General features: G+C 40.6%; 1 protein-coding gene across 2 annotated transcripts in view; it reads left to right on the top strand.

Moving 5' to 3' along the window:
• MYO5A (myosin VA) overlaps positions 1–25,915 on the top strand; it is a 91,207-nt gene that overhangs the window by 32,708 nt on the left and 32,584 nt on the right. For both annotated transcript variants that reach the window (XM_072346017.1, XM_072346016.1), the window contains exons 5-18: positions 3,193–3,349; positions 6,644–6,787; positions 7,937–8,018; positions 9,322–9,429; positions 9,893–9,999; positions 12,471–12,736; positions 13,328–13,409; positions 16,218–16,358; positions 16,921–17,046; positions 19,532–19,615; positions 22,762–22,923; positions 24,039–24,136; positions 24,767–24,853; positions 24,953–25,061. In XM_072346017.1, the coding sequence (XP_072202118.1) occupies positions 3,193–3,349; positions 6,644–6,787; positions 7,937–8,018; positions 9,322–9,429; positions 9,893–9,999; positions 12,471–12,736; positions 13,328–13,409; positions 16,218–16,358; positions 16,921–17,046; positions 19,532–19,615; positions 22,762–22,923; positions 24,039–24,136; positions 24,767–24,853; positions 24,953–25,061 (1,753 nt within the window). The remainder of the gene's footprint in view (positions 1–3,192; positions 3,350–6,643; positions 6,788–7,936; positions 8,019–9,321; positions 9,430–9,892; positions 10,000–12,470; positions 12,737–13,327; positions 13,410–16,217; positions 16,359–16,920; positions 17,047–19,531; positions 19,616–22,761; positions 22,924–24,038; positions 24,137–24,766; positions 24,854–24,952; positions 25,062–25,915) is intronic.

The raw sequence follows: 25,915 nt of genomic DNA, 5'->3' as shown, positions 1-25,915 counted from the left end.
TGCACCTTCCTTCCCTGGTGCCAGTGTATCCAGCTGCCCGTGGTAGGGCTGCCATGTGCCAGGCGTTTCTTGGGTCTGTGGCAGTATCATCTCACCCCTCTGCCTGCATTGTGGGTGCTGCGTGGCACTGTCCTTGCACCTTCTCCAGATGTCAGGAGCGATGGTGGGCATTTTGCCAAAAAGCAGAAAGAATAAAGTGCTGGAGGATGGGAACTGCAGTGTGTTAAATGTGAACAATGGACTAATGCTCTTGTGAGGACAAGAGCGGTCTGAGCATGCATGGAGCGGGGAGAGAGAGGCCTTTGTTTCTCATGACTTCCATAGCTTCTGCAAACACAGTATTCATTGCAGGCTTGATGGCTGGCTCTGTGTGCCAGGGAGCTGCTGCTACATCTTCTCTAGGCCAATTTATAAAAATGGTGCATGTACGTACTTCCATAAGAGCATAATAATGGTTCCTCTGTTAGGAGGACATGCATGAGTGCCACAGAGAGGAACAAACCTTCAGGTCCTGAGATGTGGGGAGGGGAAACTTCAGGCTAATCAGCAACAGTATTCTTAAAGAGAAATTACTTCAACCTCACTTTTCTTTATATTCTTTGCAAACATGGGAGGCCCTCCTGTAGTCCTCTGAAGTGATGCTTGCTTTCCTGCTGTTCCTGAGCACCCACGCAGAAGACCAAAACTGGGTGTGCTTTGCACACTCACACAAATGTGCTGGATGATCTGAGCTCTGAGTTAGTTCTAACTAATTCTGTTTGATTTCTGCTAATTTTCCCACCTTCTTTAAAAAGTGCAATGCCTGTTGTGCAAAGAAAGAAGCAGTGCACATTGTTGTTTGGTTCTGTTATTTCAGTATTTGGATGGATTGAAATAACAAGGGCCTCAGGGCAAAGTTGAGGCAGATTTTAATACTCGCTAGGTTGGGCAGCAGATGTCTCCATTGGAATTAGCTGTTGGATGAAGAGAGTTGGAGCAGTGACTGACAATTCAGTACTGGTAGCTTTGGAGAGGCTGCAAGATGAGGCATAGGTGTGGATTTGTGCTTGAAAATGAAGCCCTTTTTGCTGTGTTTGAGTGGTAGTGTATCAGTTTGTTTTGGTAAACAGAAGGATGGAACAGTTACCACGACTTGCTTGGATAAAATGTTAGTGTGATGTTACCAATTTCCTGCTAGTTCCATTAGGTCCTATTTCAGAATTGCTCCAGAAAATTTTTGTGTAAAATCACCAGTTGATTTTGGAAAGTGTTTCTAGAATAATGGTAATAAGCTCTATGTATCCAATGCTACCACTTTCACAATGTATGCCCTCAGGTCTTGCAGCTGGAGCAGTGGATGGAACTAATGTGGGATTCCTCAACTATTGGAACAGATCCTTAAGGGATGTGACAATTAGAACAAGACGTATTTATTTTGATGTTCCTCCCTTGGCAGCAGAGCGTGTTTTTTGTTGACAGTTTTGTTAGAAGTCTGCAGAACTGAGGTTTCATTACTTTGTTTTGTGAAAGCATTCTGTACTTCGGGAACTAGGCTAAAAATACCTGCAAGCATCAGAGGATCCATTTCATAGCTTCACGAGTCTTCATATATTTAACGATATTTAATATATGAAACAGAGCTGATCCACAAGTTAAAAGCTTCTTATGTCATTGCTGGTCTCCTGTGTTAGTCGGACCCTGAAATTGTACCAGAAGTTTCTGATTTTATAGTAGTATGCTGGTTTGTTTTTTTCCTGCATCAAAGAGCAGTAGAAAAACTGCCAGTCCTGTGAAGAAATTATTCTGGTTTTGACTCATTGCAGGGACTGTCTGTATGAGCAGAAAATTGTTAACGGTCATTTGCCCCATTTAAGCCTAAATGCCATGTCCATGGCTGGTCTTCTCCAATGTCCTTCTGCAGCTCCTTTTGGATGTGCACTTCAGCATGAGTCATGCTGACTCCCGATGTGCAGAGCCATGGGTGTGTGCTTCTTCCTTAGCTGGGCTCAGGGACTGAGGAAGAGACAGGGCTTTTCTTGTTCCTTTCCCTAATGGAAGTCTGATGCTAGCTGTCCCACCACCACAGGCCTCACGTGGCTGCATGCAGCAGTCTTGGTGGCCTTTCTGAAGGAGCTGTCTCACCAGACAGGTGTTCTGACTTCCCCATCTCTGGCAGTGACCTGGGCTATCTTCATCCCGGAATCAAGCTCAATAGTTATGCTTTCCCACAACTTCTCCCACCGAAACTGACAGCTTGATGTATGCTAATGTGTGAACTGTGCTATAGTCATTCGCACCTATCATATGTGTGAAATGGAAGTTTAAAACATAAAATTAGGTTGCTTTGATCTCCTTAACACTTTCATATTCTCCTTAACACTTCATATTAAAGCAGCACTTAACCATTTCCTTTTACCAAGATGTGAAAAACCTGCTTTAACCAATGACTTCCTTTGGTTAAATGAATCACACCTTGGCTCACCCACAGATGCCAGATATAACCAGGAGCTGCCTTTAGTCTGCTTCTGTGTGAACCATGAAGTAGGTACTAGAGTTGTGCTCTTACCTGGGTGCTTGGGGATGTTTTTAAGAGGCATAACAGCTTGAGAGTATCTGTGTGATCCGTAATTGAGCTTCATGGTTTCAACAGCACCTTGTTTTGAAGATGTCAGAGTGGAACCCATGAGGACCTTGAGGCTACAGAAAGCACAAATAGGCTTTTTTTTTTTGCATGTTTCTTTTCTTCCACTGTGTAGCATTTACTCAGGGCCTCAGCGCTTACTCAGGCTGAGTAAGGTTTCTGTTGCTGACTCTGCCATTGATTTCTCTATCTGTAAGATGACATAGATGATCTTTCCAAATGAGCACTGATAAGTTAGTGAATGGTTTACCGCACACTCTGGGTAGAAGTAGCTGCAAAAGTACATAGTGATAAAGTAGTAACAGGTGATTTACTGTAGTCAGGATTTGTAGAGAAGCTCTGATGGTTGTTTGAACTGTAGTGGCAGCACCAACCCTCTGTGAGCATCCTGGTCACCAGCAGTCCAATTAGCCATCTAGGCAACTTGAGCACTAACAGCCTTCCTCTGCCACATGTATCTACGTTACCTCTGTATTGCTAGTATTTATGGTGGAAGGGTTGTTGCCAAGTTGGGGACACCAAACTCTGTCCTTGGGAGAATAGCTGGTAATCAGCATGTTTTTGTGTTTCAGAGATGAGCGGAATCAGTCAATCATTGTAAGTGGAGAATCTGGGGCAGGAAAGACGGTTTCTGCCAAGTATGCCATGAGGTACTTTGCCACGGTCAGTGGATCTGCCAGTGAAGCCAATGTTGAGGAGAAAGTCTTGGCTTCAAACCCCATAATGGAGGTAAGAGAGCTACTGTGCTAACTCCTACCCTTCTGCTGCAGTAATTATTCTGAGACTAACATAAGCATTCAATAAAGAGATTGATTGTTACTTTTATGGGGATCAAAAAAAGCTGGACTGAATGTTTTAAAATTTCATTTTTAAGCCATTTACCAGGAAGTGCTGTAGTCATTATTTTATGTATATTTATGAAAGGTTGAGAGAAGACATGAGGTAATGTTACATTACTGTTAATGTATTTCTCATAACAAAGTAATTTTTAGATTAATATTGCTATAAATCTCTTCAACTTTGTAACCACCGATAGTTTCCAGGCTGCCAGCCCAATGCAAGTGCAGGAGGCTGTTTTTGTGTGTGAAATTCCAAAATGGGTGAAAATTTCTGGTCTTACCTGTAGAACACATTGGAGAAATGTTGATTATTTGCTGAGGGGAAGAGAGTCAATGAATAAAGCAAATAGTCAATTTTAGCAGAATTTCATCAGGGAAGATAGATGAGAAAGCAAAGTTACATGAGATGTACACAGTTTTGGAGGGGAAAAATGGCAGAAGACATAACTTGGAAATAATGAACTCAGACTATGATGTTTCATTTGTACAGTAATCTTAATGTCACTGTAGTCAAGTTCCAGAGCCATTGGCTTAGGAATGCACTTGCTATCAACAGGCTGTGGGATAACATATACAATTCCCTACTGTTCAGAGTCCCTGTTCTACAAGGAAGCTCAGAAGATGCTATAATTCTGATGTCACGGCCAAGCCGGAAACTTCTTAGGCTCATCTGAGTTATTTTCTAACCACTTTTTGCATCTTTGTTAACATGTGTAGTAGAGATACAAGTTGTAGGTGGGGTTAAGGAATTCTACATCAGAAATAGTTCACCAGAGAGAAGTCTTGGTGGAATTTCTGAAGCTTTGTTCACAAACATGCACAAGCTAAGGGTGCATGTTAACCTACCTAAGAAAATGCTTTGTGTGATGGATATCTTGGTGGATGTTTAGCATCTCACTGAAGTAGTTTGAACGGACAGACATGAGCAGATGGTGTGCACACAGTGAGATGTGAAATGCAAGGTGCTGCCGTTGTGTTTTTTCCTCAGGTATTTAAAAAAATGAACTCTTTTATTTCATCTTTCCTTTTGGCATGAGGAGTTCATGATATATACAGACTATAGCTGCCCCATCGCAATTGTGTGTGTTCAGTCACAAGGTAATTGTGCCTGGTTTGTGGTGCTGTGTGCTGTTTTGAAACTGTTTGCGGGGTATATTGAGCTGTGTCATGATCAGCAGTGGGCTCTGCTGTCAAGTAACCAACGTGCTCAGTGATGGGAAGAAACCAGGACTGCTGAGCCTTGCCTTGAGCTGCTCCTACCCAGCTGAGGTAGCTTGGGCCCTTGGAAGCAATGGCAATTTTGCATGAATGAACTAACCCCATAGTACTTCTTTCACTGCTGCAGCCGTCACAGTAAGTGTTGTGTCATCCTTGGCTATGTTGAGGTGTGGTGGTGCTGTTACTTTATTTTCTAGGATAATGATTTCATGAATCTGCATAGATCTGATGTTTGAATTACTTTAAAAGTTGTTATAATTGGGTAAAAGTTACCCTTTAACTTCTAACACTTGAACTTTAAATAGGCTTTAGAGTATGTGTTATGAAATGCGAACTTGTACACAGAGTCAAGGATAGCAAAATTAATGTTCTGAAATCTTTAGCTGATAAATCAGCAGAAACATAAATTAAACTATGTAGGTTAGGAAGAATTCAGCTTAGGAAAACTGAGCTTCAAATTTGTGAAGTTGAGCAGAAGGTAATTTTATTTTTTAATTTCTATGTCAAAACTACCATTAATGTCAGAATTTCACATCATCTTGGCCTACTAAACACTCTATAATATCAGGTGACCATTATACACTCACATTACTACCAACTATTTGAGTAATTAGTTTTCTAGTTAATAGCTATAAACATTCTGCCAACAGCAAATGCAGAAATAGTCAAGTCTAGAAACAAACCTTTATGTAAGTACCCTCTGCTCATTATTTGGTACCCTGTGTGGCTATGCAAATTGTACAGCTTACTGCGCACTCTGGTCAGCAGTCTTTGTAATACCAAAGGCTTTCTTGACTGTTTGTATGTATACAGCTTTGGACTTTGGAACAGGCCCTATCAAAGTAATAACTGGTTTCTAAAAATATTGTGATGTTACAGTGCTACCTACAGCAACAAAATATATCACAGAGGCAGTAAGCTTAAAGTACAGGAATGAAGTTTGAATGCATTCATTTTGAATGAGTTTAGTATTTCTTAGAACTGCAGAGATTCAGTTCTTTATAGTACGATTCATCTGATAACCACTTTGACATCTACTTGGACAGGCACACTGCTGCTGCCCTAATGGCGTTTCTCAAAGTCTAATCCCAGCTTCCAGTGCTGTACGCTGCTAGTGCTCACAGATTCACTGCTGTTCTGCCTATACATTTGGATTGTGTTTAGAAGAGAAGCTGCTTTCCTTTGGAATTCAGCATGTTGTGGTTTGCATGTCCCAAAGTTGTGGTATTTCCAGTCTGGTACTAGCAGTGGTGTGAATCCTAACAGCAATGAGGTGCTGCAAGTCGGAGGTGCTCTGAAACTGCTTTGCTGCCATGGCAGTGTTGAAGACTGCCTCTGAATCTACAACCAAGCTGCTATGGCAGGAATTTAATTTCAGAGAAATGATGTGGGTCTGTACATGTTAACTTCTAGATTATGTTTAGGCACACAGTAAATATTCTATAGCAGTACATTTGCAGAAGTAGTTTTGCAGTGTGGTTGGTTATAAAATAATAGAAGTGTTAGCCTGACAGGGTACAGTGGCTGTTTGCTGGGTTATGGCTTTGTGACACATAGATGCACAGAGGTTGCAAGTACTCTGCGTGTGTCTTTATACATATGTATGTGAGTATGTACAATATGAAGTAGTGGGTATTGTTTTATTAAACCCGTAGAAGAAACCAACATATATGCAAGCATTCTGTTAGAATCTTTTAAAAGATTTCAGGGAGCAATTAATGATACTTAGCTGGAAAGTTAGGCTCTGGAAGTGAAATCATTTCCAGATCTGCTCCAGATCTCATGTCAATGAAATGACAATATTTGGATGTAACTTGCTGACCAGGCAGAGATTGTTCTTTGTTAAATTTGTGTTTTGAAAACTGGACAGACAAGTGTTTTATGCATTTGTGAGCCATGTAGATGATCAGCTAGATATGAGCGTTTCTGAAAGCTGTTTTGCCTTTACGAAATTCCCTCTTTGCAGTCTATCGGGAATGCCAAAACAACGAGGAATGACAACAGCAGTCGCTTTGGGAAATACATTGAAATTGGTTTTGACAAGAGGTATCGAATCATTGGTGCTAACATGAGAACTTATCTCTTGGAGAAATCAAGAGTGGTGTTTCAGGTAATACTGATGCAAAGTTATTATTTATATATATGATTGTATATATTTGTACGACTATGCTAAAAAAACCATTGCTTGCTGATATCAGGTGTCTCTTGTGAGAGATGGCTGTAATGTATTTTCACTGTAGCACATGCGCAGAGAGAAGGGAGAAGGAAAACCAAGTAGCTCTTCAATATATGTATTATCCATAGTAGTAACATGAATATTTAAAAAGATGTGCATTTTAGGAATACTTTGAGTGCGCTACTATGCACTACTAGGTATTGGTTTGTGCTAACCACAGTGTTATAAAATTGGACTTCAAAACCTAACAGAAACGCCCATTCTCAAGAAGAGCTCTCTGTTGTGGTTTGTAGAGCTGCCATCTTATCTCACTTTAAATCTCTTGTTAAAACTCACTGCTATCACACTGATTAGAGATCAGACCATGAAGAATATGTTATTTCATCTCTCTTGAAGTCTCATCGTATCCTCTCTTTATTTGCTTATCAGTCTAGCTAGAGCTTAGTAAAAACTGACTTACTCTTGACTGGCTGCCTAAAGGTATAAAGCAAATAATCACAATTTGTATTGTGTGAGGGTGTTACAGGAAGTACAGCCATTTCAAAAATAAGATAAATCTGTTGCACGTAATTTAGCAAAAGCAGAGTCTTTTTCTGGTTTTTGATTTGAATTTACGAAGTTTAGTGCCCTTAAGTTCAGAATTATGGTGTTAGTCATGAGTCATAACCTTCTGAGCTGTGCTTGTCTTCCATTTTAAAATTCCAGCTTTGCGTTGGCAAGAAAGATACTCTCTTCACCAGCTTACTATAAATGCTGAAGCAAATGGTATTAGTTATTTTTGGAAAATGAAAAGCCTTTAAGTATGATCATTTCGCTCACCCATAGAATCCTGATCTATATTTAACAGTAATCTACAATTCTGAAAAGTGAAATCATGCATTCTTTTAAGCATGAAAATGTCTGCATGCTTCTTGCTTTTGAAAATGGATTAAATTAATAAAGAAGGAAATGACAGATGATGAGTTATCTTCCTTTTTCCTTCTGACTTCCATGCTCCCTATGTAGTGCTGGGGAATGTATTAAATCTAAGGTTTTTTGACTGTTTGTTTTTAGTGAAATATAATCAATCTCTTTCTTTTAAAGGCAGAAGAGGAGAGAAATTACCACATCTTTTACCAACTCTGTGCCTCTGCAGCATTACCTGAACTTAAAACTCTACGATTAGGTATGAAATTCACATTCCTTGTACTGTGCAAATGGATATGCAAAGCAGCATCTCTAAGATTTTCTGAGCACTAAATATATTGGAAATAATTAAAATGTCGCATCTCAGACTTTGTTGGTTGGTTTTGTTGTTTTTTTTGTTAGGTAAAATGAAAGCAAAAGATTTGTTTCTTCAGCATACTCTGATATGCTGTGGTTGTAGTCTTGCAGACTTACTATGTCCGGATTCCAGAGTATTTTTCCACTTGCAAGGGTGAAATTCTCTTCTCTTGGTCCTGTCAAACCTTTCTATTATGTCTCCAACAGCTGGAGAATTTTTTCATTTTGGTATAAGCACCCGAAAAGCTTACAGAGTATTTTGTATCTGCACACTGTGACTTGCACTGCCACCAGCAGTTATTCTGCCATTTCTGTTCATCCAGTGCTCACAAATCTGATAAGTGACATTTTTGAAGTAAAAAAGATCTCCAGTTAGCTGTGTAGTGGGAAGACTGCACAGTATGTCAGTGGTGATTTCTGAAATATCCTTCTGCTTTTTAAGTGTTGCTCTGATCTTCTACACCATCCTAGCACATTTAGGATTCACACCTACTGACTCAGGGAAAGAGGAATTGATGTAATTATAGCTAAAGAAGCCATGGAGCAGACTCGTCTTTCAGTTTTCTTGAAATGTTAGTCGATCAGAAGAAAAGGACTCTTACTGCAGCTGAAAGCATGGCCACAAAAACAAATGTATTATAACATCCAAGAAGTAGTGCCCTCGCAATAAAGCCCATTGCTCTTCCCAAATGATACGAAGCTATCAGTTCTCCAGTTCTCAGCCAGAATGGATCACAGATACTCATAGACTAGACTGTAAAGGAGAAATGAGAAGATAACAGGGACAAAGCAGACTTCTTAAAAATGTTCTCATGCAATAATATCATAATAATAGCTGCCAAATAACGCTATAGTGCTGCTCCTGTCAATTCTGCACCTACCTTTGAGCTGGTTGGCTCAGGTTGGAAGAATAATTGTTTGCAAAATGATTATTCCACAGGTGTGGAAGTGTGAACCCACGTTAGGTAAAGAGTATACTTGAGAGCCTGTCATAGGAAACATATAGTTTAAGAATACTTACTTGCTCTGTTAAATCTTGAAAAAAAATTGTTCTTCAGGTGAAGTGGATGCTAAGAGCCAGGAGACAAAAAATATACTGAGATATTTCAAATCATAGATTCTGTCAAGAGCAACTTAACCTTTACACAGCTTTACAGATGTGCAATGGATTTCTGTGTGTAAAAGAGTTGGTTTTTGTCTTACAGGGAATGCAAATTATTTTCATTACACGAGGCAAGGTGGAAGCCCTGTGATTGATGGTGTTGATGATGCTAAGGAAATGGTAAACACCAGGCGTGCCTGCACTTTGCTAGGTAATTAATAAAATATAATTGTATCGCAAATGTGATATGCCAGCAAATGTTTTCCACGTTGCCTGGGTATATCTTATTGGTATTTGATTGTGCTTAAAAATATTCAGGGATTTAGATAGTTTTATTGCCTTTAGGGGATATTTAAGTTGCAATGTAATCACATACCTAGTGTAGAAGAACATATGTGAACATCCATAAATGCTGGGTTCCCAACATACAGTGTTGGAGGTCTCTGAGAAAGCATTTTGAAACAGAAACTAAAATAGCTCATTTTTCTGTATCTTCTTTGCATCTGGTAATAAAGTGGTTTTGATGGAATTGGAGCCAAGGACATGTTCAAATACCAATTGCTCTGAAAACATCCCACAGATACTAGTGGCATTTTTTCTTCTCTTAATAACATTTTTCAGACATGACTCATGATTCTTTACTTCTCTAAATATTTTATTCATCATTTTTTCAGGGATTAGTGATTCCTACCAGATGGGAATTTTTCACATCCTTGCTGGCATCCTTCACTTGGGCAACGTGGAGTTTGCACCTCGGGATTCTGACAGCTGCACCATTCCTGTAAGTAGTGGATGAGCTCAGGAGTGTGCCTTCTTTTCTGGCAGTCCCATCTTTTGCTTGTTTGCAGGAATCTTTCCTGGAAAAGAAGTAATAACATAAAAATGTGAACTGTATTGTTTCTAATTTGTTTATATTCATTTGGGGGATGGATCCAACTCTTCTTAGCTTACAACCCTTAGACAGTATTCTTTGTATTATAACCGTAGTTGCCTTAATTTCTTTCCAGCATTGTAATAGGTCTGTCCTAGAAAGGTCTTCTAGACAGACTGGCTTTGAAGTCCTGGGCAGATATCTAGATCTTTAGATTCCTACATGAGTACATTCCTTGCCAAGAGTAATGCCAAACTAGCTAAATAATTGCAAAGCAAATGTATTGCAAAGTTCTCTGGGACATCTAGGTGGGATCCAAGGATGTACAGATGTGGTTAATATGATGCATTTAAGATTATTGTGGTTTTTTCAGTCTTTTATTAACTTTGTGGAGGTCCACAGCGAGAAGTATGAAGTCTGATATGAACAAAACTTCTTTATTCAGTAAGGACCAAAGCTTCTTACTGAAGTTATTATTCTGGAGTTGGGAAGCAAAAAAGATCTGCTTGTTCTATTCTTGTCATTCTTCTTTTCCGTGGATTCACAAGTGAGCAGTTTCTCCTTCTGCCTTTCCTTGAATGCCTACTGCTGCAATACACAGCCTTCATCATTCTCTCTTCAAACAGTAGCAGCAGTTGCAGGCTTTATTCTCCCTTTGATAGCAGTCAGTTTCTCAAGCATTTTCAGTAGCAGTTTCTGGAGCTGAAACAAGTCCTCCATAGGACCACAGCTAATTAGTGTGCCTGCTCTGACACCATCTGAGGAATCTAATAGATAGTTGCTGTGAAACCACAACAATAGTCTAGCTCTTTGATGTGTCTTAAAAAGGTTTTAACTACAAAGGAAGCATCATTTAATGATCACAGGTGGGAAGCAGATGAGGCCCAGGACGTGATGAGGTAGCCTGGGTTGTAATGGATATCTCTGATGCAGTAATCACATTGGATGAATAGTACAAAGCTGAAAGTTCCTGTGCAATCCTATCTTGATGTGGTGAGCATGTAGCAGGCAGAGACAAATGTCTGCTCCCTGTCTTTGGCTACTTAAGCTGTGTTGTTCTCTGACAATGGCCACGTTGTGTAGAGCTCTGCTGCCATGCAGATAGGTATGTCTGAATGCAGTGATGAGCTTTGGGAAGCTCAGTGATGTCTACCCACCATGCTGTGTGAATTAATCACTTTGTTTAAAGTCAGCTTGAGTAACCCTAATTGGAACTCTCTTGTACAGTTTAGTTATTTTTGTTGTTATTACTTTATTATTGTTTTCTGAGCCATTTAAAGTGGTATGGCTAAGTTGAAAGAAGATGAGCTCGGTTAACTGGATTTTAGAGGTGTAACAGCACTGCCTTGGGGACTATATGCCCTAAGGACTGCAGCAAGCCCCAAAGAAGGCAGAAGGACATTAAAAAAAGGAAGATAAAGCTGATGTACTCGAAGTTATTGGGCATGTAGTAATGGTTCCCTATAATCTGTCCTTGTCAAGATGCTGCTTGTCAGCATGCTCTTGAGCCATACAGTGCAAAGTGAATATGAGGAAGTAGCGTTAGGGGAATTCCTTTAGAGGAAAGACCTGTCTGTCCTTGATTTCTAACTTCTGGTTTGCTTGTTAGTAACGAAGTATGGTGACTTAACTCACTGAGTAGTAAACCCACAGCACTGATTTTTTTTATGCAGAAATATTAAATACCCATTTTAGTGTGCAAGCCTTGCTAGTTGGTTTAATACCATAAACCAAAGGCCAGGTATTTTTTTTAATCTTTTTTTACATTAAGTCCAATTTGAGAGTTAGGTAACATCCTTTCTGTTCTCTGATCTCGTAACATTAGTCTCCAGACTTCAGCAGGGAAATACTGTTTTAAATTCTGAGACCAGAATGCTATATCACTTTGACACTTCTTCCTATTCATTCTTAGCTTGGGCTGTGATCCCCCACTATCTGTCACTCCCTGCCACAGGTGTATATGATTAGAGGAGAGCACTACACAGAAGCTGTAGTCTGTTCTGTCCTCAGCACGTAGCTGATGCCCTGTCCTCTGCATTTTACTCCACACTAAGACAGTTAGAGGTATTCAAAATGCAAAGTCCATCCCTGGGAAGCTGGATGACTCATTTTTGTGGGGGTTCCAGGTTGCCTGTGTGGGACTTCTTTACGAACACAGGTACAGGGAAATGCCTTTGGGGAAACTGTTTCAGTAATTTACTTCAGTGATGTGAATGTGATATGTGGGTAGGGAACTTGTGCTCTGGAGAAAGATAAGCAAAGGGAGCTGCACTTGCTGCTTGTGGTTTGGTCACTGCAGGCAGGCAGTTCTTCTGATTATGCGATTGCGTGTATGCTACCAGTAATACTATTTCAAGACCTAATGATTTTGTTTTTATTAGCCCAAACACGATCCCCTCACCATCTTCTGTGACCTCATGGGTGTGGAGTATGAAGAGATGGCTCACTGGCTTTGCCATAGGAAGCTCGCAACTGCCACTGAAACCTACATCAAGCCAATTTCTAAACTCCATGCCATCAATGCCAGAGATGCACTTGCCAAACATATCTATGCTAATCTCTTTAACTGGATTGTAGATCATGTGAACAAAGCCCTTCATTCTACTGTAAAGCAACATTCTTTTATTGGAGTGTTGGACATTTATGGGTGAGTCTTTTTGTTAGAGGTGCATCACTTCTTACATGATTATCTACCACATTATTTTGGTCTTTGTCATGCTACACTGTGTGGATTAAACAAACAAAGAAAGAAAGAAACAAACAAAAAACAATCAAAAAGACAAAACACAAAAAACCCTAAACTGTACTTTTACCTGTTGCATTTGTTAGGTGAAGGAAGTAGGTGTTTATTCTTGATAAGCAGTCCAAGATCTTTGTCTTGACACTTACTGTGAGATTTCAGATTTTTTATATTAGTTGTTCCATTATGTATTGTATTGGAGAAGGTCATATGCCAGTTGTCACCTCATGGTCAGAGTTGACAAAGGTAACTAACATGCTCTCTAGGACCATCGATCCCTTCCCTGTGTTCCTCATCCCTGCCAAAAAAGAGAACATCCCTGAACTGCCCTCACTCTGTGACTTGCACTTTCCCTGTCTGTTTTGTTACATGTTTGTGGTTTTTATGCCTGGAATAATGCAATGAATTCGACTGGGGGGAGGGAATTTAAAGTTATGGAATCATTTAATCTGTTTTTTTTTCATTGAACAAATATTGTTGAATATCTACATGTTTTAGATTTGAGACATTTGAAATCAACAGCTTTGAACAGTTCTGTATCAACTACGCCAATGAAAAACTGCAGCAGCAGTTCAATATGGTAAGTAGGAAATTACTGGCATTTCCTCTTCCCTTTCCCCTCACCAAAGTCCATTCTGCTAATTGGGTCCCCAGTGGTTAGGATGAATTCCTTCAGTCTATTAACCAGCTGTCCTGGCTGTGGGCTTTGGGGGTTGGGAAAAGATTGACTATCTCCTGAAAATAGATTTTATGACTAACTGCTGCTCTGGGACTATTTGAAATTCCGATCACAGTAACGATTGTAAGACAGAAGCAGTGCCTGGCAATTAAGACCCTGAGAATGCCTGTCAATGAGAACACTGTATGGATGAAGTTTGAGTTAGTTGTATCTTCATAACCTGCAACAAGATTCTCTGCACTGACAGAAGAGAGCAGAACTTCACTGCTGGAAGTCTGCCTTGCTCACTTTCAATGCTATTGCAAATGGCTTTATTTTTTGAGGGTTTACAGCCATGTCCTTAAGATGATCACTGACTTGTGGCAAGAAGTGCTTCTTCTCCCTCCTTCGGAGAGATCATGATTCTCTCATCAGCCCCAGTGACATTTTTAATTACATATCTTACCTGCATAGTGATGAGGCAAGTTATTTATGCCAGGCCTGTTGCTAGGCTGTGCTGCTGTGCTGGAATAGCTTTGAACTATATTTACAAGAGCATTTCAGTGGTGGTGCATATGTGCAGAACTGGATCACCCTCAGCAATTGTTTATCCCAGCAGCAGGGACGCAGACTGGGAGTAAGCAGCATGTTAGAACTGAGGCTAGCTTCCCAGCTCCAAAATGGCATTTCTGTTTTTATAGTGCTACAGATGGTTTCAGCTCCATAAGCTACATGTCATAACTGCTAAGCACAAGGTATTTCAGAGTTTTCTCAGCTCTGCAGAAAAATTTCATTCTGTGAAAATAATAAAGGTTGGTTTATTATTGGGATGGGATCACTGCTCCCATGTTCTCTTTCCCATGCGTTTCACAGAGGATGCGGTAAAGAGGTGTTTGTATTGATTCCATTCTAAGCTGCCAAGCTCTGGCCCTCTGGACACAGACCTATAGGACTGCAGCCTCTGCTGCATGCAGTGCAGCAGGCAGATGTACTGGTTGCTAAAAACCCCGTGGGATGGTGCTGGCAGTCAGCAACCCTTCATGCACTGCCTGAGAAGCTGAAGCAGCACGTGGGCTGGCCCCGCACCCCATCTTCTCCTTCATCCAATAGCTTGTCTCTTGCTGGAGGCAGGAGGATGCAGAATGATGGAAGCAGCAGCTTCTGTGCTGCTGTTTGAGAAAGCAGGGCTTCAGGAATTGGGATAATTAAAGCTGTTGTTGCTTTGACAAATGTCACAACTTAGATAAACATGAAACTGTGACGTCTGATCTACAGCATGGCTTTATTTTATGATGGTGCCCCTAGTATCCAGCCATCTGATTTAACAGCTTCGTACTGTTGTGCTGGCCAGGTTTTTGATAAGTCTTCCTTCTGCTTCCTTATTCTTTTGGGAGTGTAGAGAAGGTGGATGTGCTGTGGGTTAGTGCAACGTGTAGGATGTAAGGGCCCCTAGGACAACACATTGGCCAACCCTTGCTGAGTGCAACTCACCCACAGAACTGCTAATTTTTTTACAGTAAAGAAAAGGGTTTACATGTAGATGGCTTAGATATGATACACCAATAAAACATTATCATTTACTTTCCTGTCAGGAATTAACTTGCATGTAATGCAGCTGTTAAGTGGATGAGCATGGAAGGGCTCCCACGGGCACTGTTAAGGAGCGCCGTTTTGGAAAGGATCATGTTAAGCTAATGAAATAAAAAGGATAAACTGCTTTGTCAGGGCAGCTTGTGCTGCCTTACTGATGTGTGCTGAAAAAGTGTGGAGTGTTTATGGCCTTCTGAGATGAATTAGGGGGGCAATTAAGGCTGAATCCAGAACCATGGGTGTTGCTGGCTGCCCCCTATGTAGTGCCTATAGTGCTGCTCTTCGGTGTTGGAATATGTTTTGAATTTATTTTTTTGCCTGTTACAGCAGTTAGTATGCATTAAAATGTAAAGAGGAGATAAAATATAGTTTAAAATACGTGGAACCAGCAGTATTTTTAATTCTTAAAACACACGCTTGTGCTGTTAAGACCACAAGTTTCCTTGTTTAATATTTTATCATGTATTTTTTCCTGAAGTTAATTTTCTCTGCATGTTTTTTTTAAGCTGTGCAGGGCTTTGTTTTGTCTTCAATAGTGTATTTTTAAAACTATACAATGCCATTTTTATTGATCTTGGTACATCAGATTTGTTGTGCTGATACTCTTAGTCATTCTCGCAGGTTTTTGCTGAAGAGTATATTTAGTGTAATACATCACCTCCGAAGGAACTTATCAGTCATTCAAGAGAAAATGGAACTCTGCTGTCTTACAAGAAAACACAAAAGGTTTATTGTGTAATTTTGCTTGAAATAGAGCAGTGTTCGTAAATTTGCAATCATAAGCGCGTGTCACATCCCAATTTGAAAGTTGCTGTTCCTGTACTTGAAGCTTTTTCAGGATTTTGTGTTATTTTTAGAAAAAGGAACTTATAGTCACTGGGGAACAATGTGGGAAAAAGATAAGAAAAACAGACCTTATATGCATAGAGTATGGATGAATGCGTTAATTCAGTCTGTTGTTTTGAGGCCAGAAAAAAGGGTGAATTTGTCTTCCATAAACCTTGTTAAAAGGTTTATTCCGTTTAACTTGTGCACCACTTGACAGCCTGGATTAATGTGCCAAGGTGAATTCAAGTGGGAGTTTGATGTATTTATTCTGCATTTTGTTTCATGGAAAACTGTTTTCTTTTTGCCCCATAGCATGTGTTTAAGCTGGAACAAGAAGAGTACATGAAAGAACAAATACCGTGGACCTTGATTGATTTCTATGACAATCAGCCTTGCATCAACCTCATAGAAGCCAAAATGGGAGTTCTGGATCTGTTAGATGAGGAATGCAAGGTGTGTTTTCAAGGCCTTTCATAGGGAAAGAGGTCATCATCTATCCTGCTACCTGGGGCCTCACAGGGAAAAATAATCTGCATGTAGCCATTATTTTGGTGCTCTGCTGTTGAAATACTTAAAAGAATGTAGAAACAGAAATGGCAGAGAAGGAGAAAAAATGATTTTTAGTCATGCTTTTTTTTTTTCCTTTTTGAACCTTAATGATTCTATGATCTATGATCATTCAGTGGGAACTCAGCCTGGGTTTTTGTGTATCCCTATTGGTGGTAGATAAATTCTGACCCACTTCTCAGTCAGGTACCATTCCTCTGGGATCCTCACCGATATGTATGTGTGACACCGAAAGTGCTGTGAGCATCTTACATGTCACATAGCAGCGATAAGGGCTGTGCCGAGTCCACAGTGTCTGAAAAGCAAGGATGTGGCTACTTGCTTAGGGCAGTGCTGGAAATCCAAGGAGCCAGAGCTTGAAAGCAAATTGAAAAGTATCCCCTTAGTTTCCTTTGCTACTGAAAAAGTTTTCAGTACATTTTAAATGGCTTTGTGTTCTCTTGTGTAGATGCCAAAAGGCTCGGATGACTCCTGGGCTCAAAAATTGTACAATACTCATTTGAATAAATGCACCCTCTTTGAAAAACCACGTTTATCCAATAAGGCTTTTATCATCAAACACTTTGCTGACAAGGTAAGGAGTTTTCTGCTGGTTACCTTTTTCCAAAGCTGTAGGGAATAGGGGGGTGGGAAGGGAGGCTGAGACAAGTGCTGCCTCAGGGAGCGGGGCTATGGTGGTCCCTGCCTGGGGGAAACTGGTGCCCAGGAACTGTTCAGATGTGTATGGGACAGCTGCTGGGCTGCCCTGCTGCCTGGTGAAACCTGTCTGCAGCTTGGATGCAAAACTGATGCTGTGGATTGACAGATGTTTCTGTATCTCATGCCAGTGCATGAAGTTATCAGCTCTGAGTGCTTGTTACAGCACTGTTCAATCTGCTGGAGTTTTCAGCTGATGGCTTTCTCCCTCAGTTCACTCAGGGTAAGCCGCTTCAGCTGGCATGGTTTCAGCAGCAGTTTTTGGCTAACGCCGTTCAGTTTGATGAGGTGGGGTAGGGAGTGCCCAGGAAACATTCCTAGTGGCCACAAGGCAGAAAGAACAAGCTGAGAGGCCGACTGGTAGACAGCAGCCTCATTTTCTGCTTGGCTTCTTGTAAAACGTGTGCCCGCCTGTACACCAGCTCCAAAGAAAGTTGAGCTGGCAGCTGTGCAGAGCCAGGAAGACAAACAAGAGCTCCTGACTCCTATCACATGCTGTAATCACTAATCATCCTTTGTTCAAAATGTGCATTTGCAAGTCACAACATAAATTCCAATTACATGAGGCAAAATGGAAAATCATGCATCTCTCCACAGCTTTAGCTAAAGAGCAACAACAAACCAATGGTAGTTTTGCTGCAAACAGGCGACCAGCTGACAACTGTTATTGCTGGAACAGAATGTGCTCTTCCCACCTTTTGCCTCTTCTGGTCAGTGGGCAGCTATTTCTGACAGACTTAGTGGAGTACGTGTGCTGTCCAGCTCAGACAGCTGAGTTGAAAGAAAAAGGATAAGCTCTGGTTTAAGATACTTGTCCTGTTAAATAAAGAAGCTGGTTCAGAATTTTGTCAGCTGCATCAAAAAGCTGGCCACAAGTTTGGGCAAGCTCTGGAATTCTTATCATAGGTCTGGATATGCTGACTCGAGAGACTGGAGTTCTTTATTTGCTTCCTCTTGATTTCTCAAAAGTTCTTCAGATTGCACACAGAGGAGAGATCCTATTCTTGTTGCTTCAAGTGTTACCTTAATGAAAGCCCTGAGAGCTCTGTATAGATTTGTGAGTTCTGTTTCATTTGCTTCATGAGAGAGCAAGAAGGATTTGCTTCGTATTTCTTATAGTGCTCAATAGTCTGAAGTTTGTTATTTGAAAATTGGATGTTCCTATACCTGCTTTGAGAATCACAGTCCAAGGAAAGCTAAAAGGAGCTCCAGGCAGGTACTGGCTGAGCTCTAAGCCCCAGCACGCTGTCTGTGCCCAGCAGTGTGTGCTTTCCTATGTGCTTACATGAGGGCATACAGACATCTTGAAAATGTAAGGCTGTAGCTGACATGTGAGGGAGCTGCGTGCCTTGTCGTCATCTTTTCTGGGGGAAAGCAGAGATCCTGCTGCCCTCTCGTGGCATCATCGCCGCCGTACCTGAAATAACATGCGGAGTGGGCTTCAAGTTAGTGGCAGACCTTGGAAAATCCCCTTGTCTTCCCCCTAGGAATATATTAGATGTTGGTTTTCAGCTTGAGGGATGGCGTCGTTGTGTAAGAATTACTAAGTGGCAGTACTGGAAGATGTCTGCTGACGGACGTCAGTCTGTCTGCTCTGAAAGAACAACATTGGTTTAAGGGCTTGCTCTTACGTTTTGTAGCCTGCACTTCTGCTGAGATGAGGTCAGAGCGAGGCCTGAAAGCAGAGTTGCCGTGCTAACTGTCTATGAATTCTAAGGTGTGAACTTGTGACAGGAGCTTTTAGCTTTTGTTCAGCCTGGAATTAGGACTGTGGAATATTGGGCTTTTAGGTGAAGCTCTGGCCATTCTTTGATCAAGTATCTGTGGCCCCTTGATAGAGGATCGCGGTGTGTGTCACAACAGGCAGACTTAACTGCTTCTCAAACAAGTAGTCTTTCTGAGTACAAATGAAGCGTTTTCCTAACAGCTTGCAGGCAGATTTACTTCTTGCCTGTCAGCTAATGAGATTAGATGTTTTGTTCTCAGTTGCACCCAGGTTTCTTGCCATTTTACAGTCCTGATGACTTCAATATAGGAGATGCTTAATACGAGCATTGATTCTTCACCTTTACAGTAACCATTCAGTTATGCTGTCTTACCACAGGCACCTCTCTGCAGAGATATATCAGGTCTACTGCAATAACAGCACTCATCACTACATGTTTTGATGTTTTACACTTACTGCAAGGCGCTGGCTTTGAGCAAAATCTATATTTTAAGAAAGATGCAACCAGGAGCTGATATTTTCAGCACCCAGCAGAGTTATATTGTAATGTGAATGTTATAGCTGGTAGATTCTGTGCTACTTATTATTACTTTTAATACTTTTTTTTTTTAATTATTTTTTTAATGATCCTTTTCAGGTGGAATATCAGTGTGAAGGCTTTCTGGAGAAGAATAAGGACACTGTTTATGAAGAACAAATTAAGGTCCTAAAATCAAGTAAGGTTAGTATAAGGATTATTTTTGCTTTTTCTGAAGTTATAATGCCTTGAGTTAAGCATCATGTGAAATCTTTCATAAAACCAGGAAATTTTTCTCCCTTGACTGAGGATGAACATAGTTCATATCACATTTGAACTGAGAAAGTCCTGTAGCCTAGCCTTTTTCCAGCTGAGGAAATACAGCAGAGGCTGTATTTATCCTCTGATTCCTCTTTGTAACCTTTTTGTTCCCCTCTAATATACTGTAGTACTGTAAGAAGGCTTAGCAGTTAAGGCTTTTTTAATCTGAAAACAGAAACTGCTTGCTTATGGCCTGACAATTGAGCAGAATAGTGCTGCAGGAAAGACAAGTTCTGTTCCAGAAGCAAAATGAGAGGAGGGGAATCTACAAACACTGAGGAAATGAACCAGAACTTACTGAGTCTCACCTTCTCGGTGTCTGTGATAGATAACATCTGAATAGAAATACACTGTGTGAAGAAATAATATAGAACAGGCCTTCAGTGGCATCATTGGCTTTTTTAATGTAAAAAATGCTGGTTGTGCTCTTCTGAAAGTTAAAAGCAATTAACATTGTGGTCTGATCACCCTTGGGAATTTGCTAGCTCTAATGACCCAGGAAGCTTGGTATCAAGGACAGATTGCTTAACATTATGCTGTTCTATCAAGAATTCCAACATTTTCTGCTTCTGTTTGTATTCTGAGCTGATTTATGAAGTTAAATGATTAAAATGTGTAGTATAATGAAAAAACTACTGCAAACTTTCCACTGAGAATTGAGAATGAGAATTGAAATGTCTCAAGGTAGTTGCTTTGCTGTGGGGAGCACTGCAGCAGCTCAGGGGCTGCCAGCTCACTATGCTAAGTCAATCCAATCTCAGAGCTAAAAAACAAAACCGCTTTCTCCCAGTGGTAAATGTTACCAAGGCAAGTATTTTCCAAAGAAGAAAAGTTTGAATTTGAGAATGTCTCATTTTTATTTTGCAGCGGACCCTATTTATTAGTAACTTTAATCGGATTATATTGCTGATTTTTATTCTTTCTTTGTTGTTGCTCTTCTCTGGGTTTGCTGTGCACATTCAACAGAAGGTAATTCTAAATTGAATGCATCATCTGTCATCCTGCCCATGCACACTTGTCACTGCTATGGGTTTGAACATACAGCTCAAATGCTTCTTTGCTCTCTGAAGTGCATGACAAACTCTTCTGTTGGCAGGCAGTGTAGTGCTGAGTTTTATTTTTTGGTCTTCTCTTTAAATCCACCCACAGCACCTACTTGTATCAGTTCGGTTTCCACGCATGTATCATGAAAGTACACGCATGTCCTCAGCTTCTGTGCTTGCTACTGCATGTTGTTAAAATCTTCTGCTGTGGTTCTGTATTGCCAGTAAGATTGTATCAGCAGAATGTCAAGTAGTTAGAAAAAAATTACAGGGAAAAAATGCTTGCTTGTTTTTTTCCCTGTGAATTATCTGCCCTTTGATCAGTGTTTTCCTTTTCTTTGAACACTCCTAATGTTCTGCAAAACAAAGAAAACTGATAAGATAGGAAAAATAAAACAACCCAAACCAAAACATATGTGCCCCTACAGTGTGGATCTTGTCAGCAGTGCTCTCCTGTTAACCTCTGCTGCTGGATGTTGCACCTTTCTTCCGTATGTAGTAACTAAAAGAGAATTTGAGACTTTGACGTACTTTTACAGCCCAGCTTTCTCAGGAGTGGGGAGAGGGAGGAAATGTGTAGCTTAGAGCTCATCCGTCCCCCACTCAGACACTGGGGACCCCTTCCTCACCTTTGCCCCTGTTGCATTAAAGCATCAGTACTTTCAGACAAAGCATATTGCATTCAAATAAGTTTCTATGTGGAATTAAAGGACTCAGGTATGTAATTTAGATGGCTACAAACATAGCTTTATACTGTCTGACTGCAGGTAGCTGAATGAGCTTTCCAGCCGTCCTAAACTCTTTGTCCAGTCAGTGGAAGGAGACAGGCTAAATCAGCCTCAGGAAGTGTCATTCATCCACAGCTAAATCTAAGATGGTAATCCAAGGGAATCTAAGGTAACAGTGCTCCTGACCTGTGAGACTTAGGTGAGATAAAGCTGAGTTGCAATACTCCTCTTTAAATTTAGTGATTTGGGATACCTTCATAGCGTTCACAGTCAATATATTAAGCTAGAGTTCTGTGCTAGATGCTAGTGAGGACTGGTTGATGCCTTCTGCTAGCCCATCTGGCACAACCACAGAGCACAAATACCATTTTGTTTCACAGTGTGTTTTGTTGAGTATCGTGCATGATCACCAAAAGGCAAAAGCAATTTTTAAATTTTTTAGCTTGTGCTGAGCCCAAGCACTTTGTAGTTGAATGTTCCCATCTCTTGTGAGGAAATGCACAGGTGCCAGATGAAAGATTATTCACTGACAGGTAGAGAAGTTCAGATTTTCTTATTTTTGTAATGCTTCTCAAGCGATACCATTTTTGGTGTTATTTTTAGGTACAAGTTGCCCTAAAGCAGCTATTATCTGTGGGTGTATTTTGTAGTTGCTAGAGAAAGGGAACCAAAAGATCTGAATGACAGCTGGAAAGATTTTTTAGGTTTTTCTTCCACTCCCGCTGATCTGATCGCAGCTCTTCAGTCACATGAATTTGGCTGACAGCTTTTTAGCTGATGATTCCTCATTTGTTATTTCAATTTAGAGTGATAAAAGAGGAATAATATTTGTTACTTGCTGGGTTATTCAGTGTCCTAGATGTTGCTCAACCACACAAAGGAATTTTCTGCACCAGTGGAATATGATAGGACCGTGCTGCTTCCCTCTTTCCTCAAAGCAGACATAGATAATTGCAATTGGTACGTATGAAACTGCTGTCAGTATCTAGCGGTTTCACATGGAGGCTATTGCTGGCTCTGTGAAAAGAAAACTCAAATCAGAGTTTTATCTTCAGAAGGAGACTCACTGATCAAACCTGCACGTTTTTAGTACTAAACTGTGACCTGTATTGCTAGCTTGAATGCTACTTTACATTAATCCCTGTTTTCCTATGTGGCACTTAACAAAACAGAGCCTGGTTCTAACCACCTTAAACACGAACATGTGCCATCACTTGCTGCATTCTTACCCTCTGTAATTTTTCTGCCGTTACACCAGTTTAAGCTGCTAGCAGAATTATTCCAGGATGAGGAGAAGGCCATCAGTCCCACATCAGCCACCACTTCAGGCCGGGTGCTGTTGTCTCGAACTCCTATAAAACCAGCCAAGGCCAGGCCAGGTCAAACTAGCAAGGAGCATAAGAAAACTGTGGGGCATCAGGTGAGTTTAAGGATGCAGCTGTTCTAAATAACCTTGCTCTTTATCTTACCCTGTCTGGGTAGGTCTTTGGGTATGCTGGTGATTTCCTGGGGTCCCTGGTGATTCTGGGACGACTGCAGTTGTTCATTGCATATAATTAAGGCAAATATACCAAAATTAGTAATATACTTTGGGCCAGAATTTCAGGGAGCTCAATTCTTATTATGGTGCCTGGTCAATAACTAATGTTTTTTTCAAGATAGGTTTAACATGTTCGATGCTGAGAAGCTTTGAAAATCTTCTACTGTGTCTTTTTGGTCATTTTTCACATTCTCTGGCTCAATTCCAAAGTATGAGTTGAATCCTCAGAAGAATGTCAGGGGGCTAAATGTAAAATATCCATCTGTATGTGCCAGAATTGTATTAAAAGTATCCATATCAGCTGAATTATTTGCTAATTTCCAATCAACAGATCTAACAGACGTTTTCTCAGGATGGTTTAGTTCGTAGCTAGTGCTTTATGCATGATGGATTGCCCCTTGGAGTATTCATTGAAGCCAGGGAAAACTTTTTTTGACAGTTTGGTATGTGTTTTGATGTACTTGCTAGCCTGTACCGCTGTGTTATTGAGCAGTTCCATTTTCCTGTGCCTAGGACTTCTAGAATATCTTCCAAAGTTAAAATCAGTAGGTGTGACACTGGAATCACTGGGGCCAAAGAAAATGCTGAACGTTCTTTTCTGTTGATTTTAAATTTGATTTAAAATGGATATAAAAATCAATGGCTATTTAGTAATGCCATGAAGTTCACTCATGAAGAGATGGGCAAGTCTTAGGGTAGAAGAGATAGGCATAAGCTGAAAATAACTCAGTTTATCACGTTTTTGTAATTTATCACATGCCTGTAGGGAGTTTTACTCTCATAGAACCTAGCATTTAGAGCTCTGGCTGTAATGTCGCTCACCCCAAAATGATATCTGGATCTAGTATCTGTTGCCATAAGAAAAACAAGTTGGTGTTTTGTTTTCTACCAGAAGCACTATTACAAATAAGTGTTGCTCAGGCTGCTCTCTGAGATTCTTTCAAACATGGCAGTTGAGATTATTCCTTGATGCTTTTCCCTTCTTTTTCAATAAGTTTCGAAACTCTCTTCATCTGCTGATGGAAACCCTGAATGCTACAACTCCACACTATGTGCGCTGTATTAAGCCTAATGACTGCAAGTTTCCGTTCACGTAAGCTGGTTAATGTATGGTTTGTATAGGCATGTGAATGGGAGGGAATTCCCCAAGGACCTGAGGGTTGAGGTTCTGCTAAGCATTAGCTCAATCAAGAGTGAGGTGATGTGCCTCATTTCTGTTGTTATGTGCTTATTGTGCACGCCTGTGTGCACTTACAGCAAGGTATGTTTTGGATTGAGTAGAGGGAGAAGTACTTCCTGAGCTTTTCTTCTTGGATGATGTGATGCAAGAAATACCTGCAGTTTCATTTTAGCTTCCATTTGCTGGAATTTGCTTTTGCTGATTCCATTTTTTTTTTTATTTCCAGTTAATCCTAATCTTTTTTTCATATATGAATTTGCTCAGAGCGTTTCTCAAACGCCTGATTAACAGCTGGGCATACAAAGACCTCCATGACCACGTGTGTCAGGAAGGCTGGTGAGGAGTGGGACAAGGCTTCTGTAGATGAGCATCTTGAAGCAGCTCAGGCAATTCTGAATTCTGTGGCCAGGCTGTTCTCTGTTATTGCTGAGTTGTGGAAGCACTACCTGTACTTGCTATCCAGTTGTCACATCCCACAGATAAAAGGTAGCAGATAACACAAGGCTAACCCCACACCCACGGGTTCTTTTTATTCCTACACAGATTTGATGAAAAGCGAGCAGTGCAGCAGCTGAGAGCTTGTGGTGTCCTGGAGACCATCCGAATCAGTGCAGCTGGTTTCCCCTCCAGGTGTGTTTGCTGCTTTTTAGATTGCTTTCAGCTACAGTTATTCTTCATAAGAGAATTGTTTGTTGTTTGGACTGACACCATGTCTATTTTGTGGAACAGGTGGACATACCAAGAGTTCTTCAGCCGTTACCGTGTTCTGATGAAGCAGAAAGATGTCATTAGTGACCGAAAGCAGACATGTAAAAATGTCCTGGAGAAGCTGATTCTGGTACTAGATGTAGTCCTTAGAGCATTTGGAATCTGAAGGAATAAAGATAGGTCTCCTTGCTTAGTGCCATCAGCCTTTGTCATACCTCAGCTGCCCCTTGCTTTACCTCCTACCTCCTTTTGTGGCCCTGCATTTCCAGACTATGCCATTAGCACCAGAATTGCACCTGAACTGTTGTGGTTTCTTGGTTGCTTTTTTTTTTTTTTTTTAAGAACCAATGAGCAGCGAAGGAAATCAGGCTACAAAGAGACAGTTCTAAGTATTGCCCAGGTACAGGGTGATTAATTGAGACTTACTCAGAAGAGAAAGAAATAACGTTTTCTAAAGATACAAAAGAAAGAAATTTACCTTGTTGAAGTGCAGTGCCATTGTTAAGATGTTCATGGAAATAAGGAAAATAAGTACTCTGCAGACAAGTTGGAGCTTGGCTTTCCAAATTCTGTGTCATTGGCTGGACTTAACTAAAATCTTTTGCCATTCATTTCAACTTGACTGTCAATACATCAACAGAATATTTTTTTCTGTCATACCTTTGTATGGTTTCTGTTGTCTCAGGATTTCCCTCCAAGGAGCGCTGCAGTCATACAGAGACAATATTATTCTCTTCCTGCTTGGGTTTTAAAGTTTAAGATCTGTTTCAGGAGTATAGTTGTGTTTTGTTGTGGCTCAGTCCTGGTGGCAGTAAATGATGAGTACACGTTTGAAGCCTGAGCTGTTTCCTTTGTACTGTGTAATATCATTGAAAGTGGGCAGTTGGGGGGGGGGAGTCATCCACTGCTTAAGCAAGAAATTACAAATATGCATTGCCTGTATCACTTTCATCCTCTGGGCCCCTTCTTCATTTCTTACAGCTT

The sequence above is a fragment of the Excalfactoria chinensis genome, chromosome 10, assembly GCF_039878825.1.
Source record: "Excalfactoria chinensis isolate bCotChi1 chromosome 10, bCotChi1.hap2, whole genome shotgun sequence".
Classification (NCBI taxonomy): domain Eukaryota; kingdom Metazoa; phylum Chordata; class Aves; order Galliformes; family Phasianidae; genus Excalfactoria; species Excalfactoria chinensis.
This window is presented reverse-complemented; position numbering and strand designations above follow the sequence as displayed.